Raw genomic sequence first — 24,193 nt, 5'->3', positions numbered from 1 at the left:
GCTGGACTTTCCAACCCTCCTGTCCCGCGCTAACGAAATCTCGGAGGGAGGGGGCCGCAGGGACTTCGCCAGCTGAGAACGCGATGCGCAAGTGACCGCTGTCCCCAGCCTGAGGCTCCTGCGCCCGCGGGTGGCTCGGAAATAAACCTCGGGCCCCAAGAAACGGGAGGGACTGCAGCTGAACCCTCCCGAGCTGAGGAGGATCCTTTCAGGCTGGGGTCCTTTCAGCTGCCAGTGGGTCACCTAAGGCACCCCTCTCCTTCCCCAGGAGCGCCCCGACGGGCTGGGAGCAGCTGCCAGCGGGGCCCGCCTGTCGTCTCTGCCCCAGGCGGCCTACGGGCCGGCGCCCCCGCTCTGCCACACGCCGGCCGCCACAGCTGCCGCCGAATTCCAGCCGCCCTACTTCCCGCCGCCCTACCCGCAGCCACCGCTGCCCTACGGTCAGGCGTCCGACGCCGCCGCAGCCTTTCCCCACCTGGCAGGGGACCCATATGGCGGCCTGGCGCCCCTGGCGCAGCCGCAGCCTCCTCAGGCCGCCTGGGCCGCGCCCCGCGCAGCCGCCCGCGCCCACGAGGAGCCTCCCGGCCTGCTGGCACCGCCCGCCCGCGCCCTGGGCCTTGACCCGCGCCGTGACTATGCCACCGCCGTGCCCCGGCTCCTGCACGGCCTGGCCGACGGCGCGCACGGCCTGGCAGACGCACCGCTCGGGCTTCCGGGGCTGGCGGCGGCCCCCGGTCTGGAGGACCTGCAGGTGAGACCCGAGGGATCCGGGATGGGTCGGGACTGACCGCGGTGGTTTACTACCATGGCTGGAGGCAGAAGGTGACAAATGCAGGAAGCCGACTTTTCTCCCAGCTCGCCACATCTCACTGGTGACTCCGAGGATGTGTCCCACCTCCTGGGTTAGACGTTGCCTGGCCATCAAGGCTTCCTGGCACTGAGTCCGCCAGCAGTGCGTGGGTGGCAGCAACCCTCGGCAGGGACCGAATCACTTCTTTTCTCCCCGCTGGGCCGTTGAGCCACGTGTGGCATCCATGGGGCAGCCTGCACCTGGGGCGAAGAGAAGCATAGTAGTTACCAGCGTGAGGTTCAAAATTCCCTTTTTGCACTGCACGGTGAGATGCCCAGGGCTCCAGCTCGGTGCCTGGACATAGCGATTCCTGGGCCTGCCCGTCGCCGCCCCAAGCGAAGCTGGTGCGCCTTGGGCGGAGCAGACAGAGACCGTGGGTGGCAGGGGCTTGGGAAGCCATGGGCGGCTAGGGCTTTATGCGCCCTCACCGCCGCCCTCTGCTATTTGCAGGCAATGGACGAGCCGGGAATGAGCCTCCTAGACCAGTCGGTGATCAAGAAAGGTAAGGAATGGTCTGTCAGGGCAGAGCCCGGCGAGATGGTGCAGGCCCTTGGTGCACAGATCCATTTTCTTCACCGGCCGTGCCTCCTGTGTGTCGCCAGGCTGGGTATCCACCAGGCACTCTTCCTGGCCCAGCCAGATGTTAGGCAGAGGTGCGGGCTTGTTGAGTTTGCCCAGCACCCTGTGGCCTGGGGTGGGCCTCAGCGGATCAGCGTTCACTGGGCTACAGCACTGGGAGCCTGGCCTCTCCCCGCCGAGGGGGAGGGCACTCTTGTGGATCTGGAGTTGATTTGCAGAACGAGTTAAACCACTTCCCTGTTTCCCTAAGAGGTGGGAATGGAAGTGCTGTTCCCACGGAGTTCGGGAAGTGATTTTCACTTTACAGTGCCTTAGCATTTAGGTGCCGGGCGGGCACTTTCTTCCCCTTCCTTCCAGGCAGGGCCTTGGAGGCCTCTGGGGGAATTTTCTTTCTGTGGGAGTCTCTTGCGGCATTTAGACTTAGGGGAGCTTGTGTGTGAGTACTGTGTGTTAGGCTGTGTGCACCTGAGTCAGGGCCCACCTGCTCCTGGGTGTCTGTGTCTATGTGAGTTCAGGGTCTTGTGCATGTCTGAAATGTTCCCTTCATGGGTGTCTTAGTATTTCTTGGAGTGTGAGTGTGTCTGTTTCTGTGAATGTGTTTGTGAGGTGTGTCTCTGTATGTTGGTGTGCATTTCTCTGCATTTGGGGGATGTACACATTTCTCAATGTGTACAGTATCTCTGTTGTGTCCTGCACTTTGTTCTTTGGTATCTGAGGATTTCCAAGCATGTGCGGGCCCTCTCTGTGTATATATAGGAGTATTTATGTGACTCCTGGCATTAGTAAAATCCAGGGACACGGGATCCACCTTTTCTGGTCTGAGGACCAAGTACTGGCCATGACAGGGGAAGGTGAGAGACGACAAAAACAGAGAGACAGCCAGAGAGGAGCAGAGACTCAGAGGGGCCCAGGCATTGGGCAGCAGCTTCTTTACATTTGGGGCAGGTGCCCGAAAGAATTCAGAGGTGCACATGAGCCTGAGGTGCCCCAGGCAGGCACTGCTCCCACAGGGCTTGGCTTGAGTTGTTTTTCAAACGAGTGAATTCAAGCCTGGGCTCTATTTGCCCTCCACTTGTTCTCAGGGGAGGCCAAGGTGGAAGTGGTGGTAGCGGGGCTGGGGCTGGACTTCCAGGAGCTGGGGCTGAGTTACCAGGAGCTGGGGGTTGGGTGGATGACCTGGAGTGTGTAGCAGGGAAGATGAGGCAACAGGGCAGGAAGTGGGTGGGGGGAGGTGGAATTGGGGCTGTGTCCTGTGTCGCTTGGAACTGGGGGTGTGGGAAAGACACTAGGAACCTGGTTGCAGCGCAGCTCTGCTGGTGGGGCTTGGTTGGCTTACTGTACAGAGCCTTTCTTGACCCCTGAAGAAAGAGATCCGTCTGCAGTGGGCAAAAGCCTGCCTGGACTTCCTGGCCACCAGAAATATGAGCATGGTGGTGGTCCCCAGTTCCCTATTCATGCTTGGGCTCAAGAGACTGGGAGTCTAGGTTCACTGACTCCCTGAGAAAGACTAAGACCCTGCATTTTAGAAAGAGGTTTGGGGATCTCTGCCCTGCGCAAGGGTAGAAGGATCAGCTGTTCCTCTGAGCACCTTAACCCGGAACCCCGGTCCAAAGCCGAGACAGGAGACTGGATGCGAGGCCCTCCCAGAGCTGGTTTCTCTCAAACAACTTCCAAAACTCCTAGATCCTAGGGGTACGCCGAAATCCCCCAAAGCAGTCCAAAGAACACAACGAGAGTCCTAACATCCCAGGTGGCGGCGCGCTGGCTCCCTGGAGCGGGGCGGGACACGGCCGCGCGGACTCACGTGCACAACCGCGCGGGACGGGGCCACGCGGACTCACGTGCACAACCGCGGGACCCCAGCGCCAGCGGGACCCCAGCGCCAGCGGGACCCCAGCGCCAGCGGGACCCCAGCGCCAGCGGGACCCCAGCGCCAGCGGGACCCCAGCGCCAGCGGGACCCCAGCGCCAGCGGGTCTGTGGCCCAGTGGAGCGAGTGGAGCGCTGGCGACCTGAGCGGAGACTGCGCCCTGGACGCCCCAGCCTAGACGTCAAGTTACAGCCCGCGCAGCAGCAGCAAAGGGGAAAGGGCAGGAGTCGGGCACAGTTGGATCCGGAGGTCGTGACCCAGGGGAAAGCGTGGGCGGGCGACCCAGGGCAGCTGCGGCGGCGAGGCAGGTGGGCTCCTTGCTCCCTGGAGCCGCCCCTCCCTACACCTGCCCTCGGCGCCCCCAGCAGTTTTCACTTTGGGCCTCCGCGGTCACTGCGGGATTCGGCGTCGCCGCCAGCCCAGTGGGGAGTGAATTAGCGCCCTCCTTCGTCCTCGGCCCTTCCGACGGCACGAGGAACTCCTGTCCTGCCCCACAGACCTTCGGCCTCTGCCGAGTGCGGTACTGGAGCCTGCCCCGCCAGGGCCCTGGAATCAGAGAAAGTCGCTCTTTGGCCACCTGAAGCGTCGGATCCCTACAGTGCCTCCCAGCCTGGGCGGGAGCGGCGGCTGCGTCGCTGAAGGTTGGGGTCCTTGGTGCGAAAGGGAGGCAGCTACAGCCTCAGCCCCACCCCAGAAGCGGCCTTCGCATCGCTGCGGTGGGCGTTCCCGGGCTTCGACTTCGCCAGCGCCGCGGGGCAGAGGCACTTGGAGCTCGCAGGGCCCAGACCTGGGTTGGAAGAGCTTCGCTGACTGCAGGCAAGCGTCCGGGAGGGGCGGCCAGGCGAAGCCCCGGCGCTTTACCACACACTTCCGGGTCCCACGCCAGTTGCATCCGCGGTATTGGGCAAGAAATGGCAGGGCTGAGGCCGACCCTAGGAGTATAAGGGAGCCCTCCATTTCCTGCCCACATTTGTCACCTCCAGTTTTGCAACCTATCCCAGACACACAGAAAGCAAGCAGGACTGGTGGGGAGACGGAGCTTAACAGGAATATTTTCCAGCAGTGAGCAGGGGCTGTATGGGACGCGGGAGGAGCTCAGAGGAGGCGCGGAGAGTGCCCGAGGTTGGGTGAGTGCCTAGAGGAGAGAGATAGTTGAACAGGGTTCAAGAGGTGCTTAGTGGGTGTTTGTTGAATGAATGAGTGATGGGCTTTGAAGTCTGAGTGCATTGAAAGAGGGGGTGTGTTGTAAAAAAGGGCTACTTTCATCACACAGGACACAGCATATGCAAATCCTCTCCCTGTGGAAAAGCCAGACAGGTTAAAAAGGTTACAAACAAATTAGCCAGGCATGGTGGTGCGCGCCTGTAGTCCCAGCTACTCGAGAGGCTGAGCCAGGGGAATCGCTTGAACCCGCGAGGCGGAGATTGCAGTGAGCCAGGATCACGCCACTGCACTCCAGCCTGGCAACAGAGCGAGACTGCGTCTCGGAAAAAAAAAAAAAAAAAAAAAAAGTTACGAACCGTGTGTGGGTTTCAGATTATACAATCAGAGCTGGAGGGGAGTGGTCAAGGATGGGAACTGAGATGGATCCCTCGTTCCCTCTGGAGGAGAGTGGGTGGTTGCCTACTTGGGGGTGGGGAATCCCTCTCCACGGGCTCAGCTGTCCAATCTCAGGGGATCTCTAGGACAGGAGCTGATGTAAACAGTCGCCCTATTCCTTGCTGTCTTTGGCCCTGGAGAAGGAGGAGGGAGCTGGGGAGGGTCTCCACTTCCCAGAGAATCTCTAAGCAGCCAGGACATGAGTGAGATGAGTGAGATACTGACTTCTGGGACAGAATTTGAGAGGGTGCCAAAAAACTCAGTAATCAAGATAAATAGGCCGGGCGCAGTGGCTCACGTCTGTAATCCCAGCACTTTGGGAGGCCGGATCACTTGAGGTCAAGAGTTCGAGACCAGCCTGGCCAAGATGGTGAAACCCCATCTCTACTAAAAATACAAAAATTAGCCCAGTGTGGTGGCGCTAGCCTGTAATCCCAGCCACTCAGGAGGCTGAGGCAGGAGAATTGCTTGACCCAGGAGGCAGAGGTTGCAGTGAGCTGAGATCATGCCACTGTACTCCAGCCTGGACAACAGAGGGAGACTATCTCAAAAAAAAAAAAAAAAAAAAAAGGCCGGGCGGCGGTGGCTCACACCCTGTGATGCCAGCACTTTGGGTGGCCGAGGCGGGTGGATCACCTGAGGTCTGGAGTTCGAGACCAGCCTGGCCAATATGGTGAAACCCCGTTTCTACTAAAAATACAAAAATTAGCTGGGTGGGGTGGTGGGCACCTGTAATCCCAGCTACTCCGGAGGCTGAGGCAGGAGAATCCCTTGAACCTGCGGGGCGGAGGTTGCAGTGAACCGAGATCACACCATTGCACTCCAGCCTGGACAACAACAGCGAAACTCCGTCTCAAAAAAAAAAAATAATAATAATCTTTTTTTTTCGAGACACAGTTTCACTCTCTCGCCCAGGTTGGGGTGCAGCACCACGATCTCAGCTCACTGCAACCTCTGCCTCTCAGATTCTCGTACCTCAGCCTCCCAAGTAGCTGGAATTACAGGTACCTGTCACCACGCCCAGCTAATTTTTGTATTTTTAGTAGGGGCGGGGTTTCACCATGTTGGCCAGGCTGGTCTGGAACTCCTGACCTCAAGTGACCTGCCCGCTTCAGCCACTCAAAGTGCTGGGATTACAGGCGTGAGCCACCACGCTTGGCCTTTTTAAATGAAAATAGTGCAAAAATCCATGATAAACAAAATATCTAAAATTTACTGAACTTGCACTTCCACAACCCTTTCTCACCTGCCTCCCAGGCTACTCTCTGCCCCAGAAAGCAACTTTAAAAATGTGCAGATGGAGTTTGGACTTTACCTGAAAACGGTGGGAGCTATGGAAAACCTTGGAGCAGGGGAGTGAAGGATAGAAATTATATGTAAAAGAAACCCTGGGCCGGGCGCAGTGGCTTATGCCTGTAATCTCAGCACTTTGGGAGGCCGAGGCAGGTGGATTACCTGAGGTCAGGAGTTTGAGACCAGCCTGACCAACATGGTGAAATCCCATCTCTACTAAAAATACAAAAAAATTAGCCAGGCATGGTGGTGCACGCCTGTAGTCCCAGCTACTCCGGAGGCTGAGACAGGAAAATCGCTTGAACCCGGGAGGCGGAGGTTGCAGTGAGCCAAGATTGTGCCATTGCACTCCAGCCTGGGCAACAAGAGCGAAACTCCATCTTAAAAAAAAAAGAAAGAAACCCTCTGGCAGTTGATGAGAAGGAAACTTAATCGGCAGGTCCCAGCAGGGGAGATGAGGAGACTCTAGGGAGGGCATTTGCACGTGCTGTGCCCCAGTGTGGGCCAGGGAGCAGGTCACTACTCCTCCCGTCTACCTTCCTCTTGCTCCAACCCCTTCAAGCTTTGGACCAGTGGTACCCTAAGTGTAGTCTAAGGAACCACATGCATCAGGACCCCCAGGGGGTGCTTGTTAAAAATGCAAATTTTGGCCAGGTGCGGTGGCTCACACCTGTAATCCCAGCACTTTGGGAGGCCGAGGCGGGTGGATCACGAGGTCAGGAGATCGAGACCATCCTGGCTAACACGGTGAAACCCCATCTCTACTAAAAAAAAAAAAAAAAAAAATTAGCTGGGCGTGGCGGCGGGCGCCTGTAATCCCAGCTACTCCGGAGGCTGAGGCAGGAGAATGGCGTGAACCCGGGAGGCGGAGCTTGCAGTGAGCTGAGATTGCGCCACTGCACCCCAGCCTGGGCGACAGAGCGAGACTCTGCCTCAAAAAAAAAAAAAAAAAAAAGCAAATTTCTTGGGCACCACCCCACATTGACTGCATGAGAACCCCTGGAAGTATGGCCCTGGAACTTGCATTTTTTAACGATTTTTTTGAGGTAAAATTTACATACCTAAAATTTACACATTGTAAGAATATAATTTGATGATTTTTAGTAAATGTAGAGTTGTGTAACCATTACCACAAAAAAAATCCATTTTGAGGCATTTCTGCCATCCTCAGAAGTTCCCATTTGTAGCTACTCTCCATTCTTACCCCAAGCCATAGGCCACCACTGATCTGCTTTCTGTCCATAAATTTGCATATTCTGGACATGTTCTATAAATAGAATATATAAATATGCAGACTTTTGCATCAAGCGTCTTTTGCTTAGCATAATATTTTTGAGGCTCGCCCCAAACATTATGCTAAGTAAAAGAAGCAGCAATAAAAAGAAACAAACTATTATCAGCAGTTTGTTTCTTTTTATTGCTTCGTAGTATGCCATTGTACGGGTGTAACATATTTTGTTTATCCATTGGTCAGTTGACGGGCACTTGGGTTGTTTCCACTTTTTAGCTGTCTTAAATAATGTTGCTATGAACATTCACATACATGCCTTACTATAGACATATATTTTTAGCACTTTTGAGTAAACTCCTAGGAGTGCAATTGCTGGATTATATGGTCGGTTTAGGTTTAATTTTTAAGAAACTGTCAAGCTGTTTTCTAAAGTGGCTGTATTATTTTGCATTCTCACCAGCAATGTGTGAGGGTTCCACTTTTCCACATCCTACACTTAGAATTGTCTTTTTTTTTTTTTTTTTTGAGATGGAGTTTCACTCTTGTTGCCCAGGCTGGAGTGCAATGACGTGATCTCGGCTCACCGCAACCTCTGCCTCCTGGGTTCAAGTGATTCTCCTGCCTCAGCCTCCCGAGTAGCTGGGATTACAGGTGCGTGATATCACGCCCGGCTAATTTTGTTTTTTTAGTAGAGACGGGGTTTCTCCATGTTGGTCAGGCTGGTCCTGAACTCCCGACTTCAGGTGATCCGCCCGCCTTGGCCTCCCAAAATGCTGGGCTTACAGGTATGAGCCACCACGCCTGGCCTTTTTTATTTATTTATTGTTTTGAGATGGATTGTCGCTCTGTCACCCAGGCTGGAGTGCAGTGGCACAATCTCGGCTCACTGCAACTTCTGCCTCCTGGGTTCAAGCAATTCTCCTGCCTCAGCCTCCCCAGTAGCTAGGATTATAGGCACGCACCACCACACCCGGCTAATTTTTGTATTTTTAGTTGAGATGGGGTTTCACCATGTTGGACAGGCTGGCTGGTCTCGAACTCCTGATCTCATGATCCATCCACCTCAGCCTCCCAAATTGCTGGGATGACAGGCATGAGCCACCATGCCTGGCCCCTGTGTTTTTTATTATAACCATCAAGTGGTATCTCAGTATAGTTTTAATTTGCATTTCCCTAATGACTAATAATGTTAAGAACTTTTTCATGTACTTATTAACCATTCATCTCTCATTTTTAGTGAAATGTCTATTTACATATTTGGACCATTTTCTATTTAGGTTGCTATCTTATTGTTGAGTTATAATAGTTCTTTATATAATATATTCTGAATACAGTCCTTTATCAGATATATGATTTGAAAATATTTTCTTCCAGTTTGTGGTTTATCTTTTTCTTTTCTATTTTTTAAATTTTAATTTTTTCTTTTTGCATTTTTAAAAATTATCTTTTTTTTTTTTTTTTCATAGAAACAGGGTCCCGCTATGTTGCCCAGGCTGGTCTCAAACTCCTGGCTTCCAGTGATCCTCCTGTCTTGGCCTCCCTAAGTGCTAGGGTTACAGGAGTGAGCAACTGCTCTCTTTTTTTTTTTTAATTAAAAAATTTTTTAGAGATAGGTCTCACTATGTTGTTCAAGCTGGAGTTTGGTGGCTATTTACGGGCAAGATCATAGCACACTGCACCCTCGAACTCCTGAACTCAAGTGATCCCCCTGCCTGAGCCTCTCGAGTAACTGGGACTACATTCTCATGCTACCATACCATGCTATTTTCTTAATAATATCTTTTGAGGTGCAAAAGTTTTAGACTTTGATGAAGTCCAATTTATCATCATTTTCTTTCTTTCTTTCTTTTTTTTTTTTTTGAGACCAGTCTCACTCTGTCGCCCAGGCTGGAGTGCAGTGGCGCTATCTCAGCTCACTGCAACTTCCGCCTCCCGGGTTCAAGCGATTCTCCTGCCTCAGCCTCCCAAGTAGCTGGGATTACAGGTGAGTGCCACCATGCTGGGCTAATTTTTGTATTTTTAGTAGAGACAGTTTCACCATGTTGGCCAAGTTGCTCTTAAACTCCTGACCTCAGGTGATCTGCCTGCTTCGGCCTCCCAAATTGCTGGGATTCCAGGAGTCAGCCACCACACCTGGCCTATCATTTTCTTTTATGGGCCTTGCTTTTGGTGTTGTATCTAGGAACTCTTTGCTCAACCTGAGGTCACGAAGATTTTTCTCTTAAGTTTTCTGTTGTTGTTGTTGTTGTTGTTGTTTGTATTTTTAGTAGAGATGGGGTTTTCCCATGTTGTCCAGGCTGGTCTCAAACTCCTGACCTCAAATGATACACCCGCCTTGCCTTCCAAAGTGGTAGGATTACAGGTGTAAGCCAGGACGCCTGGCCTTCTATGTTTTCTTCTAGAAAAAACTTGCAATTTTAACAAGGCTTCTTGGAGAGTCTGTTGCACACTTGCCTAGGTTCAGAAGTCAGACCGTATCTACCACCTGCAGACAGAGTGCCTTGTCTGACAGGTTGAATAACTGGGAGCTCTTGTGTCTGCAGGAGTGTGTGTGTGTGTGTGTGTGTGTGTGTGTGTGTGTGTGTGAATGGCTTCTGCATATGTGACCAGCAGGACACCATTAGATCACTTCAGCTTCAGGAGTCACCACAGGGAATCCTGTTCTGTGTGTGTGGGAGACAAACTTTAGTGTCTCTGCTTTGCCCTGTGTGCTAGTTGAATTCCTACCTCCACCACTGCCCTTCTGTGACCCACCTGCTTCCCTAACCATGGATTCCATCCCTCTTGCCATTTTCAAGGGAAGAAGCTCTGAGAAAAAAAGGGACAGGTGGGGGAGGCAGCAAGGTCTGTCACTCATATACACAAACACATGAGCAATGTCATCTCTGCCCTTATATCTAGCAGCACCTATGTTTGCATGAATCTGGCATCAACAGGAGAAAGCACTTGCAAATATCCATATCTAGGCTACCACATTCCTCCATACTCCAGCTCATCCTCATTGCTGTATTTATCACAAGGGCATACAGTTCTTGTATACAGTCATCCTTTTTTATTTTTTTTGAGATGGAGTTTCGCTCTGTCGTCCAGGCTGGAGTGCAGTGGTGCAATCATAGCTCACTGCAGCCTCATACTGGGCTCAGTCATTCTGTGGCCTCAGCCTTCCGAGCAGCTGGGACTATGGGCACATGCCACCATGCCTGGCTAACTTAAAAAAATTTTTTTTTGTAGAGATGCGGTCTCACTATGTTGCCCAGGCTGGTCTCAAACTTCTGGGCTCAAGTGATCCTCCTGCCTCAGTTTCCCAAAGTGTTGGGATTACAGGTGTGAGTTACCATGCTCAGCCAGCCTGGGCCCTAGGTTTTAATAGCAGTTGGATGGAGAAGGCTGCTCATCCTTTTTCTCCGACCCCTACTTCTGGTGAGGGGTGATGGGAGGGAAGACAGTTACTTTGCCCTTCTTTTTATTTTTAATTTATCAATTTGTAGGTTTTTGGTTTTGTTTTTGAGACAGGGTCTCACTGTGCCACCCAGGCTGGCGTGGTCAGCTCACTGCAACCTCTGCCTCTTGGGCTCAAGCAATCCTCCTACCTCAGCCTCCAGAGTAGCTGGGACTGCAGGCGTGTGCAATCATGCCTGGCTAATTTTTGTATTTTTTGTAGAGACAAGGTCTTATTGTATTGCCCAGGCTGGTCTTGAACTCCTGGGCTCAATCCTCCCACCTCGGCCTCCCAAAGTGCTGGGATTACAGGTGTGAGCCACCGTGCCTGGCCTCATTTGTAGTTTTATTTGTTTAAAGTCAAGCTTGAGGTATAATTTTTTTATACATACAGTATAGTTCAGTTCGGGTTCCCAGAGCCCTTGCATCATTAGCTTATTTCATATTCACTCATGGCCACCTGTGCCAAGACCCTGCCCCTGACACACTCATGCTTGGTAGGGAAGACACCCATGGAAACAGACCAGGAAGGTTCAGTGTGGTAAGGCCAGGGATGGGGGTGAGAGGGAGCTGGGGGGCAGGGGAGAGAAGCTCTGCACAGGGGTTGGTGCCTAAACTCAGTAGAGTGGAGAAGGACCCCTGAGAACCAAATGAGCACTGTGGGGCTCAAAGAGCTCACACCCTGGGAGTCACTACATCCCAGGAGGCACTTCACACTTGTTCCATTTGGCCTGTGCTGGGTTTTTAAATCTTTGAATCATTGCCAATGCTTAAAACTCCAGAGATTTCACAGAAAAATCCAGAATCCTAGTTTCAAAAATCAGCAAAACAAAACAAAATCACAAACAAACCAGGAGCTTTGTGTCCTGCTTGGCGGGACTTTGCATAAGGTGCCCCTCTAGCCTGCCAACCTCCCTCACAGCCCACTTACTATGTTACCTGTTGAGCCCCTCCTCCCTTGAAGCCTGGAGCTCTGCTGCCCACCAAGTGGCCACTATAGCCACGAGTGGCTCTTGAGCACCCAAAATGTGACTCGTCTGAACTGAGATGCGCTTAAGCATAAAATGTCCATTGGATTTTGAAGGCTAATTTCAAACAATGTAAAATATCTCACTAATAATTTTTAAAATATTGATTACATGTTGAAATGATTCTATTTTTTATATATTGGGCTAAATAAAATATACTAAATAGTAATATATTATTTACTATTATATTGATTAAAATTAACTTCACATGTTTCTTTTTACTGTTTAAAATGTGGGCCAGGCCTGGTGGCTCACCCCTTTAATTCCAGCACTTTGGGAAGCCAAGGCAGGCAGGTGGATAGCTTGAGTCCAGGAGTTCAAGACCAGTCTGGGCAACACGGTGAAACCCCATCTCTATGAAACATACAAAAATTACCCAGGCATGGTGGCATGCACCTGTAGTCCCAGCAACTTGGGAGGCTGAGGTGGGAGGATTGCTTGAGCCTGGGAGGTGGTGGTTGCAGTGAGCTGTGATTGTACCACTGTACTCCAGCCTGGGGAACAGAGCAAGACCCTGTCTCAAAAAAAAATGGTGGACACTAGGAAATGTAAATGTATACATGTGGCTCACATTATATTTCTCTTGGTCAGCTTGGGTCTAGAGCCTAATGGACAAATGAGGACCCAGCAAGAGGGGCAGGCAGAGCCAGAACACAAGGGAGGGTGAAGGAGGCCATTGTAACATGATGGTTAAAGCTGTGAACTCTGGAGTCAGTGCTCAGAGTTGAATGTTCATTTCTGCCCCTTACTTGCTGTCCTACTTTAACCTCTTTGAACTTTCAGCACCTGGCACTCATTGACAGGTGAAATTATAGTTGGCACTCATTGACAGGTGACATCATTTTGTCTAGCTCTGGAGCTGGGATTTGATTCTCAGGGAACTGATCGGGCTCTGATGAGTTTTAGGCTGAGTTTTTGGCTGCAGAATGATGCATTCAGATGGAAAGATCCCTCTGGACTGGGGCAGGGTGACCAGAGCAAGGTCTGTGGAGAAATTCACATGGGAATTGAACCTGTGTCTGTGTGCATGCAGAGGAGTGGCCACATCCAAGGCACATAAAGAAATGAAAGTCGTAGGATGGGCAGGGGTGGGAGAAACAAAAAAAGAAAGCTGTAGGATCTAGTGATGGATGGGATGTGGTGATGGATGGGGTGTGGTGATGGATGGGATGTGCTGGGGGAGAGGGTTGCAGAGGGTATCACAGAGGTTTCTGGCTGGGCTGCTGGGTGGACGTGGGGAGGTTTATCCAGAGAGGGAGAGACTAGACGTTCTGCCAGGCTATGGGTCAGGCTAGCCTTTCCTACTTTTGTATTCCTCAGGCCTGGCACCATTCTTGGCATGCAAGTGCTCAGCCAATATTGCCAAGTGGCTGGAAGGCTAACAGCACTGCCTTTGAGACTGCAGTCTTGGGTTTGCTACTGGTTCTCCGTCTACCAGCTGTGTGATCTTAGGCATATTACTTCACCTCTCTCGACATCAGTCTCCTCATCTGTAAAATGGGAATAGTGATAAGTGTAGCCCCTTGTGGGTTGTTCCAAGGACTGAGTGGGTTTATCTACGGGAGCACACAGCAGTGAGTGCTCAGTAGCTGTTAGTCCCAGACTCCACACCCGAGCCTCACTCCTGATGTACACACGAGGCCTTGTCTACCAAGGCTGTCACCTCCTTAAAGGAAGAAAAGGCCAAAGGGTTCCGCTAAAGAAGCAAGTGCTTCGATATTCTCCCTTCCCCTGAGGCTAAGCAGGAGGATGGAGGTTAGACTGCAGGAAGAACTTTCTTTCTCTTATAGCCAAGAATGTCTAAGTGAATTTTAGAAAATTAACTTCTGGCTGGGCACGGTGGCTCATGCCTGTAATCCCAGCACTTTGGGAGGCCGAGGCGGGTGGATCATGAGGTCAGGAGTTTGAGACCAGCCTGGCCAATATAGTGAAACCCCATCTCTACTAAAAATATAGAAATTAGCCAGGCGTGGTGGTGGGCACCTGTAGTCCCAGCTACTCAGGAGGCTGAGGCAGAAGAATCGCTTGAACCCGGGAGGCAGAGGTTGCGGTGAGCCGAGATGGTACCACTGCACTCCAGCCTGGTGACAGAGCGAGACTCCATCTCAAAAAAAAAAAAAGAAAGAAAGAAAATTAACTTCTCAGATTCCCTTCTCTGGTCTTCAGACAATTAGTAGATAATTAGGGAGTGTCTGGGGAGGGGGTATAGGGCCTATCTCCTGGTCTCCTTTAGCATTCGCAGAGTGACTTGGCAGGAAGAGAGGGCCAGGGCTGAAGGCATTAACAGGGCAATAACCTCCCTGTCTCTGGGATGTGGAGCCCACAGTCTCCAGGCCCCTCACTGATGCAGGGGTGAGGTGGGGTGGGAGGGCGGAGAGGAAAAACATGGGAATCACGAATGGGAAGAGGGGATTTGGGGACTCCCTGTGATTGCCCAGCCCTGGCCTGACCCTGCTGCAGGGCCCCAGGGGTCCTGCCTCCAGCTCACACTCATATCCTTACATCCAAGTCCCTCTCTGATGGCATCCGCTAAAACACCAAGATTCCGCTGGAGCTGTTTGAGTTTAAGATAGGACCAGCCTGGTTCAGTGAGGGGGACACAGATTCAAGAGCCAGACAACTCGGAGTTCAGTCTCTGAGTTCACATCCATCAGTTGAGGGAACTTGGGCGAGTCACTTTCACCTCACTGTGGCTCAGTTTCTCCCTTCATAAAGCAAGGATACCAGACCCTCCCTTGAGTGGGGCCGTGTGCGGCAGCCACTGGCTCAGTGTTTCCCTCTTCTCCACAGTGCCCATCCCCTCCAAAGCCAGCAGCCTCTCAGCCCTCTCCTTGGCCAAAGACAGCCTGGTGGGCGGCATCACAAATCCTGGTGAGGTCTTCTGCTCCGTGCCCGGCCGGCTTTCACTGCTCAGCTCAACGTCCAAGTACAAGGTGACGGTGGGGGAGGTGCAGCGGCGACTCTCGCCTCCCGAGTGCCTCAACGCCTCCCTCCTGGGGGGTGTCCTCCGCAGGTAGGAAGGCCAGCCCACAATTCCCTGCCTGGTTGGATCCCTGGCCTCTTCAGGCCTTCTCAAGGCATCAGAGAGGAGGCCAGTCTCACCTAGGCCCCCTGCCTCAGTCTCCCTGGGAGGGGAGGCCCCGGGGACTCTGGATTGTGCATGTTGTGGGGGCCAGCCCAGGTCCCTGGTGGCTGCCACATGTCTGTGGGTCTGGGGTAGGGAGGTGGGCAGAGAAAGAAGCCTGGGCACAGAGAAGGGATGGAGAACTCATCCACACTGGTCAGGACGAGACTGGGTGTGGGGAAGAGAGAGGGCCATCCTCACCCCCTCTTCTAGGAAATGAACCCCAGGACCCAAGGCCCATTCTGCGCGGCAGCATAGGCCCTGTGTGTTTTGGGGTGTGGAGCATGGTAGTCCACGGTTCATCTTCCTAGACCTGTGTCTTTCTCTCTCTGTGCATGTCTTTGTGCCTGGGAAGGGTATTTCTGCTTCAGGGCCATGAGCTTGGATGAGTCTGAGGATGGTGTGGACATGTGTGTGCGTGTGCATGTGTCTATAGTAGCGGATGGCCAGGAGCATGTGTTTCCATGAGTGTGAGTATCCTGTGTTTCTTCTAGTGGGATGTGTGGCCTAGGGTGTGTCCTGCTGTGTGTGTGTGCGTGTGTGTGTGTGTGTGTGTGATTGCCTGTGCATCTGGAGCTAGTCACATGGATGTTTACATATCTGTGCCACTGTGTGGGAGTGGCATTTGTGCAGTCATAGGGGTTATCTCCTTACTCCTAGCATCTTGGAGGATCTCTGTGAGTCCCTGAGTGTCTGTACATGTGTTCCTGGGACCCTGACTTGGTGTGATCCTGTGTCTCTGTGTCCCTGGGTGTGTGAGTCTGTGTCTCTGCATATGTCTATCTCTATCAGTTCTACGTGTCTCTATTCTTTCACGTGTGTGTGTGTGTGTGTGTGTGTGAGAGTCACCAGGTGGCTGTGTGTGCACCTGTGTCTCCCCATGTGTCTCTCTTTCTGTATGTCACTGAGTGTCTCTACATATAGGTCTGTGTATCCCCGGGTAGGTGTGTGTGGCCATCTGGTGTGCTAAGGACCCCAGGATGCCCCACCCTGGCTGCCCCTGCTGTTGAGAGGATTAGAGTGAACTGAGGGGCTCCTGGAGCTGGGTGCTGGCCCCCCTGCCTCTGTCTTGGCTGCAAAACCATGGAGATTAGCTGCGCCCTTGCTGAAAGAGACCTCAGAGCATCCCCAGGACCAATCCCAAACCTCAACAGGGGCTGGTGGAGGCAACAAGGCCCTTTGGCAGCCACTTAGCTTCCATGCGTTTCTCTTGTCTTCATAGTTGTATGTCTGTCTGTCTCTGTGCATGTCAAGGGCCAAGTCCAAAAATGGGGGCCGGTGTTTGCGGGAACGGTTAGAGAAGATTGGGCTCAACCTGCCAGCTGGCCGTCGCAAGGCCGCCAATGTGACGCTGCTGACTTCGCTAGTGGAAGGTGAGTGAGGCCTGAAGGTGGGCATGGGAGTGGATGTGAGGGCAAGTGAGTTGTCTGGTGTGACTGTCTCTAATGCAGGAGGGTGTGTTTAGTGGTGTGTGTGTATCCGTGTAAGTGTTGCAGTATCTGTGTGTGTATTCTCTGTCATGTATAAGGTGTGTTTGTGATTTCTGTGTGTAGTCTTTGTACATGTGTGCATGCATGTGCAATGGAGACCTACTTGCAGTGTGCGGATGTGTATGTGTATGTGGGTGTGGGTGTGTGGGTGTGTGTGTTGGCAGGGAGTGGCCAGTGTTTGGATGTGGTAAAGGGATGAAGGGGGTGACAGCCCCCTCCCCTGGAGGTTGGTGCCTCTGGAATACATGGTGGGCCCAGCTCCCATCTCTGAGCTCAGAGCCCAACCCTAATGGCCCCAAGGGGGGGCAATGGAATGGGGGCTGGAGCTGGGCTGGGAAGGAACGTCAGAGGGGGCATCTACACAGGCAAGATGGGGCAGGATCCCCCTGGCCAGGGGGTCAGAGGTTCAAAGCTGTGTTCCAGGCGCAGAGGTACACCCGGCAGTAGTGACAGCTCCCCTCCCCCCAGGAGAGGCCGTGCACCTAGCCCGAGACTTCGGTTACGTCTGTGAGACGGAGTTCCCAGCCAAGGCAGCCGCCGAGTACCTGTGCCGACAGCACGCTGACCCGGGGGAGCTGCACAGCCGCAAGAGCATGCTGCTGGCTGCCAAGTGAGTGAGGGCACCCTGCACAGGCACATGTGGGTGCCATGCACAGACAGACATCATGTATGGGCACAATGGACACCACTGTGTGCATGAGCAGTGAGCACACAGATGTACATGTGCACCACTGTGTACATGAGCAGTGGGCACACGCGTATGTGCGCGCCACTGTGTACACGAGCAGTGGGCACACACGTACGTGTGCGCCACTGTGTACATGAGCAGTGGGCACACACACGTATCTGCGGCCCATGTGGCACCACACATGGGCACACCTAGGCTCCCTGCTTAGGCTTTCCTGGGCACATGTGTGCATGCCACCTGGGCACACTTGGGTGCCACATATGGGTATATTTGGGCATCATGTTTATCACTCAGACATACATGAACACTCCTCACAAGCTCCTGGAGCACACATGGACACTACATGTGAACATATCTGGGCTCCTGCATCAGGAACAGTGATGTCACATACTGGCTCACACAGGCTCACGCATGGGTCCTACACTCACATACACTCCCAGGACACCACCAGCCCTACTCCCCATCGCAGGTCGGAGGCTCCCTCTTCTAGCCTTGCCCATCAACCCTCTGCTCCAGTGACGTCCATCAGGCCACCAAGTCACACCTGACTGCTCTGCAAGTCCCATTGTGCCTCCCTCACTACCGTTCACATGCTGCCACCTCTACTCAGGTCTTCATCTCACTCCTGGACCTTCATTCACCCCAGAGTCTCCCTGTTCCCAACCTCCCTGCACGTGCACCCGCCCCACTGCATAAGAATCTTCAATGGTTCCCGCTGCATTGATTTTCAAACTAGGTCTGTGAGGGCACCTCAGGGCCTGTTTAACAAACTAGTATTCTATTAAGATTTAGTTTTGTTTTTGTTTTTTGAGATGGAGTTTCGCTCTTGTTTCCCAGACTGGAGTGCAGTGGCGCGATCTCAGCTCACTGCAACCTCCACCTCCTGGGTTCAAGCAATTCTCCTGCCTCAGCCTCCCGAGTAGCTGGGATCACAGGCACCTGCCACCAGGCCCAGCTAATTTTTGGTATTTTAAGTAGAGATGGGGTTTCACCATGTTGGCCAGGCTGGTCTCAAACTCCTGGCCTCAGGTGATCCACCCGCCTTGGCCTCCCAAAGTTCTGGAATTACAGGCATGAACCACCACTCCCGGCCCCAAGATTTAGTTTTTCAGGCCAGGCAAGGTGGCTCACATCTGTAATCCCAGCACTTTGAGAGGCTGAGGCTGGTGGATCGCTTGAGCCCAGGAATTGGAGACTAGCCTGGGCAACATGGTGAAACCCGGTCTCTAGTAAAAATACAACAATTAGGTGTGGTGGTGCACTCCTGTAGTCCCAGCTACTTGGGAGGCTGAGGTGGGAGGATAACCTGAGCCTGGGAGGTCAAGGCTGCAGTAAGGCATGATTGCATCGCTGTACTCTAGCCTGCGTGACATAGTGAGACCCCATCTCAAAAAAAAAAAAAAAGGCGAAAGATTTAGTTCTTCCAAAAGAGTTCTTATCTTAGTCCATTTGGGCTGCTATAACAAAATACCATAAACTGGGTAGCTTATAAACAACAGAAATTTTTATTTATTTATTTATTGAGACAGAATCTTGTTCTATTGCCCAGGCTGGAGTGCAGAGGTGCAATCTCGGTGCACTGCAACCTCCAGCTCCTGGGTTCAAGCAATTCTCCTGCCTCAGACTCCTGAGTAGCTGGGATTACAGGTGCCTGCCACCACATCTGGTTAATTTTTGTATTTTTAGTAAAGGTTTCACCGTGTTGGCCAGGCTGGTCTCAAACTCCTGACTTCACATGATCCACCTGCCTTGGGCTCCCTAAGTGCTTGGATTATAGGTGTGAGCCACCACGCCCAGCCAACAAGAGAAATTTATTTCTCATAGTGCTGGAGGCTGGGAAGTTCAAGGTCAAGGCAGATTCCGTGTCGGGTGAGGGCCTGCTTTCTGGCTCATAGACAGCACCTTGCTGTGTGTCCTCACATTGTAGAGGGGAGAAGGGGTTTCTCTCTGGCTTCTTTTATAACATGGGCATTAATCCCATTCATGACGGCTCCACCTCCATGACCTAATCACCTCCCAAAGGCCTCACCTCCTAATACTATCACCTAGGGGGGTAGGATTTCAACATACGAATTTTGGGGAACATAAGCATTCACACCATAGCAGTCCCACTGCAAGAAAAGACAGAGAGAGGAGGGGGATAGAGAAAGAGAGAAAGAAAGAGAGAGAGACTGAGTGCAGTGGCTTATGCCTGTAATCCCAGCACTTTGGGAAGCTGAGGTGATCAGATTGCTTGAGCCCAGGAGTTCAAGGCCAGCCTGGGCAACTTGGCGAAACCCCATCTGTACAAAAAAAAAATTAGCCAGGAGTGATGGTGCGCACCTGTAGTCCCAGCTACTCGGGAGGCTGAGGTTGAGACTGCAGTGAGCTGGGATCACACCACTGCACTCCAGCCTGGGTGACAGAGCAAGATCTTGTCTCGGAAAAAAAAGAGAGAGATAAATCTGAGAACTACCAATTGGTAGGCTAAAGTTCAAACTCTTTTGAGGGCCCCACAGTCTGGCCCACACAAACTCCACCCACTTCTGCCAACCCTGTCCTCACATCCTTGGGTTTGTTTGTTTCCGGCTTAGAACATCCAGTCCTCCCACCTAACGCAGTCCTTCAAACTGACAACTCCACCCTCCTGCCTTTGAGGCTTTCCTCAAGTGCCCAAGGCAGAAAAGGAAGCACAGACTCCTGGGACTGCCAGATGGAGAGACCTCTGAGGCTGCTCATACTGTGGCTGGAGAAACCTAGCCAGGACGGGGCTCACCTCGTTCACTTATCAGCTCATTCATCAAGCACTTTGTGGATCTCAGTCATGTGTAAGATACTGGCTGGCTTTTATGGTGACACAAAGATGAATGATGAGTGATTCTCTTGCCTGAGCCACACACAGGATGCACAAAGGAATGAATAATGAATGGCTGCAAACTAGAGCTAGGTTCAAATCCCAGCTCGGTCACCTTGACAGGTCATCCAACCTGTCTGAAACCAGTTTTCTTGTCCGTATGATGGGGATAATAATAGTATAGACTTGTTATGAAGATTAAGATGATGCAGACAGTGTGGTTGGCACAGCATCCAGCCTTCAATTATATTCACTGCTAGTTATTATTTCCGGCAGATTCTGGATTGTTTCCTGATAGCTTCAAAGACAAAGTTCTGTGAAGCATTGAGTGTTTGGGGCGGGAGAGGGAATCCAGGAAAGTTTGCTATATAAGGTAGTAAGTAGCTGAGCTGCACTTTGAATATGGGCCAGACATCCAAAAAAGAAAGATTACAGGGTGATCGACATGTGCTGTTTATTAGCTGTGTGATACTGGGCTAGTCAAATGACTTCTCTGAACCTTAGTTTCCTTTTCTGTAAAAAACAGTGTGGTCATCATTTGCAGACTGTTGGGAGGGTCAGCAATTGTGTAGCTAATGTCTCTAAAATGCCTAGCATGTAGTAGGTCCTTCTCTGGGCTCAGACTTTTGTCCTCCAACCTCTGACCCTCCTTCTCGCACCAGGCAGATCTGCAAGGAGTTTGCAGACTTGATGGCTCAGGACCGCTCACCGCTGGGCAACAGCCGCCCAGCACTCATCCTGGAGCCCGGAGTACAGAGCTGCTTGACACACTTTAGCCTCATCACCCATGGCTTCGGTGGGCCTGCCATCTGTGCTGCCCTCACTGCCTTCCAGAACTACTTGCTGGAGTCACTCAAGGGGCTGGACAAGATGTTTCTAAGCAGTGTGGGCAGTGGGCATGGTGAAACCAAGGCTTCGGAGAAGGATGCCAAGCATCGGAAATAACTGCTTCTCCCACCCCATCCCTAAGGGGCTCCCAGGCCCTGAAATAGGGACTTAGCTCTTGGGGGTGGGCCTGGAAGGACTGAAAGGTGGGATTAGAGTCAGGCCAGAAAGAGAACATTCATCCAGAGATCCCAGAGTTGGGGATCTGGCTTGGAGTAAGGGAGGGTGGCCTCTCTGTGGTGGTGTGTTGGTAAGTTAAGGGCCCAGGTATTTGTCTCATGTGTGCAATTTTCTGACCTTTGATGGTTGAGAAGGTTTGGACAGAAAATTGACATGAAAAGATCTGGCTCATGGGGCAGAGCCCTTTCCATTAGCATGCCTGGGTGGCCGTGTGTGCTTCTAGAGGCCAAAGCCTTTGTGTTTTTCACTGGTGGCAGAAGGAAAATTGATAAATCAGAGGTGCTACTGAGGAGTTGGTGCCCCTCATTCCAGAATCTCCTACCCCTAGAAAAGGGGTGCTGGAAGGAGGCCCCAGTGGACTCTTTGTACCCTTCCTACTCTCAGAGAGAAGTGGGCAGGAGGGGTCCTCAAGGAACAAAGAAGATAAAGCACAAATTGCAGAACTTGAATCCAGGCTGCTGCTTATCATAGTCCTGTTGCTGTCTGTCCTATTTATTTATGTATGTTGTAATTAAATTTGAAATTTTAAAATGTCCAGTGCAACTTATTTATCCCAATGAGTTGGGGATTCATTTCACTGTTTTCTGGCCATACACTGATATGTCCAGCTGGACCAGGAGGGAGAGGGTGTTTTTGCTGGCAAAGGGCTGTGGGTGGGTTGCCCGAGGGAAGAAAGTTGTGTCAGGCACCCTGAGGTTGTCACTGGGCTCTTGTATTTGTGGTTATTTTGCCCCTGCAGTTGATGTACCTCCCCATCTCCCCATCTCTCATTCTCTTAATAAAGCCTTTCATTGGATATGAAGCCCTCCCTGTCCTTCTTTAGCCCAGGCCTGGATTTGCCTCCTAAGAGGGCAGTGTCACTGGGGAGAGGCAGGGCCTGGGAATTGGGCAGGGGGTGGGATTGGAAGGGGCCCCTAAGAGCATGGGAGGGAACTGGGGGCCCCTCTGTGTGAGAGGAGGTACAGATGTTGGTCTATCTGGCATGTCAGTGTGGCTATTAGTTGCTGTGCCTGTGTGTGTGTGTCAAGTGAATACTGTATATGTATTCCTGTGACTTGGTGGGCTGGTGGGTGCATTTGTCAGCTTGGCTGTTACCATGCCCGTTGGTGGTGGATTTGTTACCATGCCCGTTGGTGGTGGTGTGTAGGTGTCAGTCGGAACGCTGGTGACTGTGTGTGTCTATCAGGCCAACGCTCATCCAACTCTCTTGTCTTGAGGATTACACTCTTCAGTCATCTTTTCTGTCCTGTATCGTCAGTGTCTCCCTCTCTACGGAATCATTACTGGATCACCCCACAGAGTACAAATGTCCTAGGATCTCTTACCTTACAAAACATAAATCCTTTCCCCATTTCTTTATTTCCTTTGCAGTTAAAGTTCTTGAAAGATTGCTACACCTATACCTCCATTTCTTCACCTCCAATTTCCTCTTCAATCTGCTTTTTTCCCGACCAGTCGGCTGAAGTCCACTCAGCATGGTCATCACAATGTCAAATCTCAAGACCTTTTTTCTGGATTTAACAGCAGCAGTCAATGGATATGGCTGACTACTTGCTCTTTTCTGCAACTCTGTTTCCTCTGTGGCTCCTAACTTCTGGTTTCCTATGACCTCACTGGTCCCAATTCTGTCTACTTAGCTGGCTACTTCTCTACTTGACCTCTAAATGTTGGCTTTCCTCAGGTCCCTCGCTATACTGTCTCCTTAGATTGGTCTCATTCAATCCCATGTCTTTCAATATCTCAATACTGCCAATTCCTGAATGTTTATCTTCAGCCCAGGCTGCTGCCTGAACTCCAGACTTGGAGGTACAACTGTCTGCCGGCTTGGCTAGTAGGCATCTCAAAACTCATGTCCAAAATGGAGCACATGACTCAAGTACTCAAATCGTGACCTCTTCCAGACCATCCCACCACAGTAGATGACACCACCTTCTACCCAGTTGCTCAAGTCAGAAACTGGGGAGTCCTATTTGGTTCTTTCTCTATACTCAATCCTTCAGAAAGACCTATGGATTCTGAGTCCATCTTCTTTCTTCTCTGCCAACACCCTAGTTCTCTGGACTGCTATAGTAGTCTCCCAACCGGTCTATTTTCTCTGGTACACCTTCAAAGTCAGGTCCAGCAATGATCTAACTTTGCCTGATTCTCCAGCCTCATCTTAAACTACTCTCTTCATCACTCACTTTGCTCCAGCCACATTGGTTTCCTTTCTGTTCCTCAAACTACCACTTTGTTTTATGCCCCAGGGTCATTGTATTCACTGTTGTTTGCCTGGATTGCTGTCCTCGTGTCTTTGCAAGTGTGCTGTCACGGAGAGATGATAGGGTACTTTGCAAGTGAAGATTGTGCTAGAAACACAGGGTCTAGGCATCATTTCTCAGGATAAGGGTCCAAAGATGTGACTTCTTTTCCCAAGAAGCTGCAATGCCTCAACGTACCCATGTGTCCAGTGAAAGCTCTCCAGACACAGTGGGGCCTCCTCTGGGGGCCTGTCCCTCATGCTAAATGCATGGGGACCCTCAACATGTTCTAACCCTGGCCCTGCCACTCACTTGGTGTGCCACTCTAAGCTTCAGGTCCCCTGGTATGTACCCCCACCAGCAGGATGTTAGGCGGTGCTGATACCTCGAGGCAGTATCCAGATGTGGCACTGAAGAATTCTGAATCATGCGGGAGGAAGTTCTGCCTTTCTCCAGCCCCTTTCAATCAGTCCTTCTGAATACATCAAGAAGAAAGTCTCCATTTGGGGCTGGCATGACTTTAACACCTAATATTTGCTTTTCCTCATTTTAACAAAGAGCTCAGTGCCTTCCCCAAGTATCCCTATCTGGGTTATTCAATCCTTTCTGCAGAAAGGAAGAGAAAGGAATGTGGGGGAAGGCTGAAGTATGTTCTGCTTTAACTGAAGCCTAGGGCCTGGCAAGAGACATCCTACCTCTAGAATTATCTTTGACTATGGGAAGTTGAGGGGATTAAATAAGATATACAACACTTCTATATAATGCCCGGAATATAGTAACAAATCAATACAAGGTTATAAATACCCAGAAGAAATTAGTTTATCAAAAACTTTTCAGGGGCTGGACAACTTTCCCTAAGGAAGGAC

General features: G+C 51.6%; 1 protein-coding gene across 3 annotated transcripts in view; it reads left to right on the top strand.

The window, feature by feature from the left end:
• The window catches only part of TFAP2E (transcription factor AP-2 epsilon), a 28,652-nt gene extending 6,769 nt beyond the window's left edge, over nt 1-21,883 (top strand). Inside the window, exons 2-7 of one of the 3 annotated variants that reach the window (XM_004025440.5) lie at nt 269-751; nt 1,301-1,352; nt 14,678-14,900; nt 16,266-16,384; nt 16,970-17,111; nt 20,685-21,883. In XM_004025440.5, coding sequence (XP_004025489.2) covers nt 269-751; nt 1,301-1,352; nt 14,678-14,900; nt 16,266-16,384; nt 16,970-17,111; nt 20,685-20,967 — 1,302 coding nt within the window. In that variant the 3' untranslated portion in view covers nt 20,968-21,883. Of the gene's footprint in view, nt 1-268; nt 752-1,300; nt 1,353-14,677; nt 14,901-16,265; nt 16,385-16,969; nt 17,112-19,762; nt 20,426-20,684 lie in introns of those variants that run through there. The other 2 variants (XM_055391581.2, XM_063700430.1) reach the window with 2 other exon arrangements.
• Nucleotides 21,884-24,193: the final 2,310 nt, after the last annotated feature.

This window comes from Gorilla gorilla, chromosome 1 (assembly GCF_029281585.2).
Source record: "Gorilla gorilla gorilla isolate KB3781 chromosome 1, NHGRI_mGorGor1-v2.1_pri, whole genome shotgun sequence".
Lineage (NCBI taxonomy): Eukaryota > Metazoa > Chordata > Mammalia > Primates > Hominidae > Gorilla > Gorilla gorilla.
Note: the sequence above shows the minus strand (reverse complement) of the source record. Positions and strands in the feature narration are given on the sequence as shown.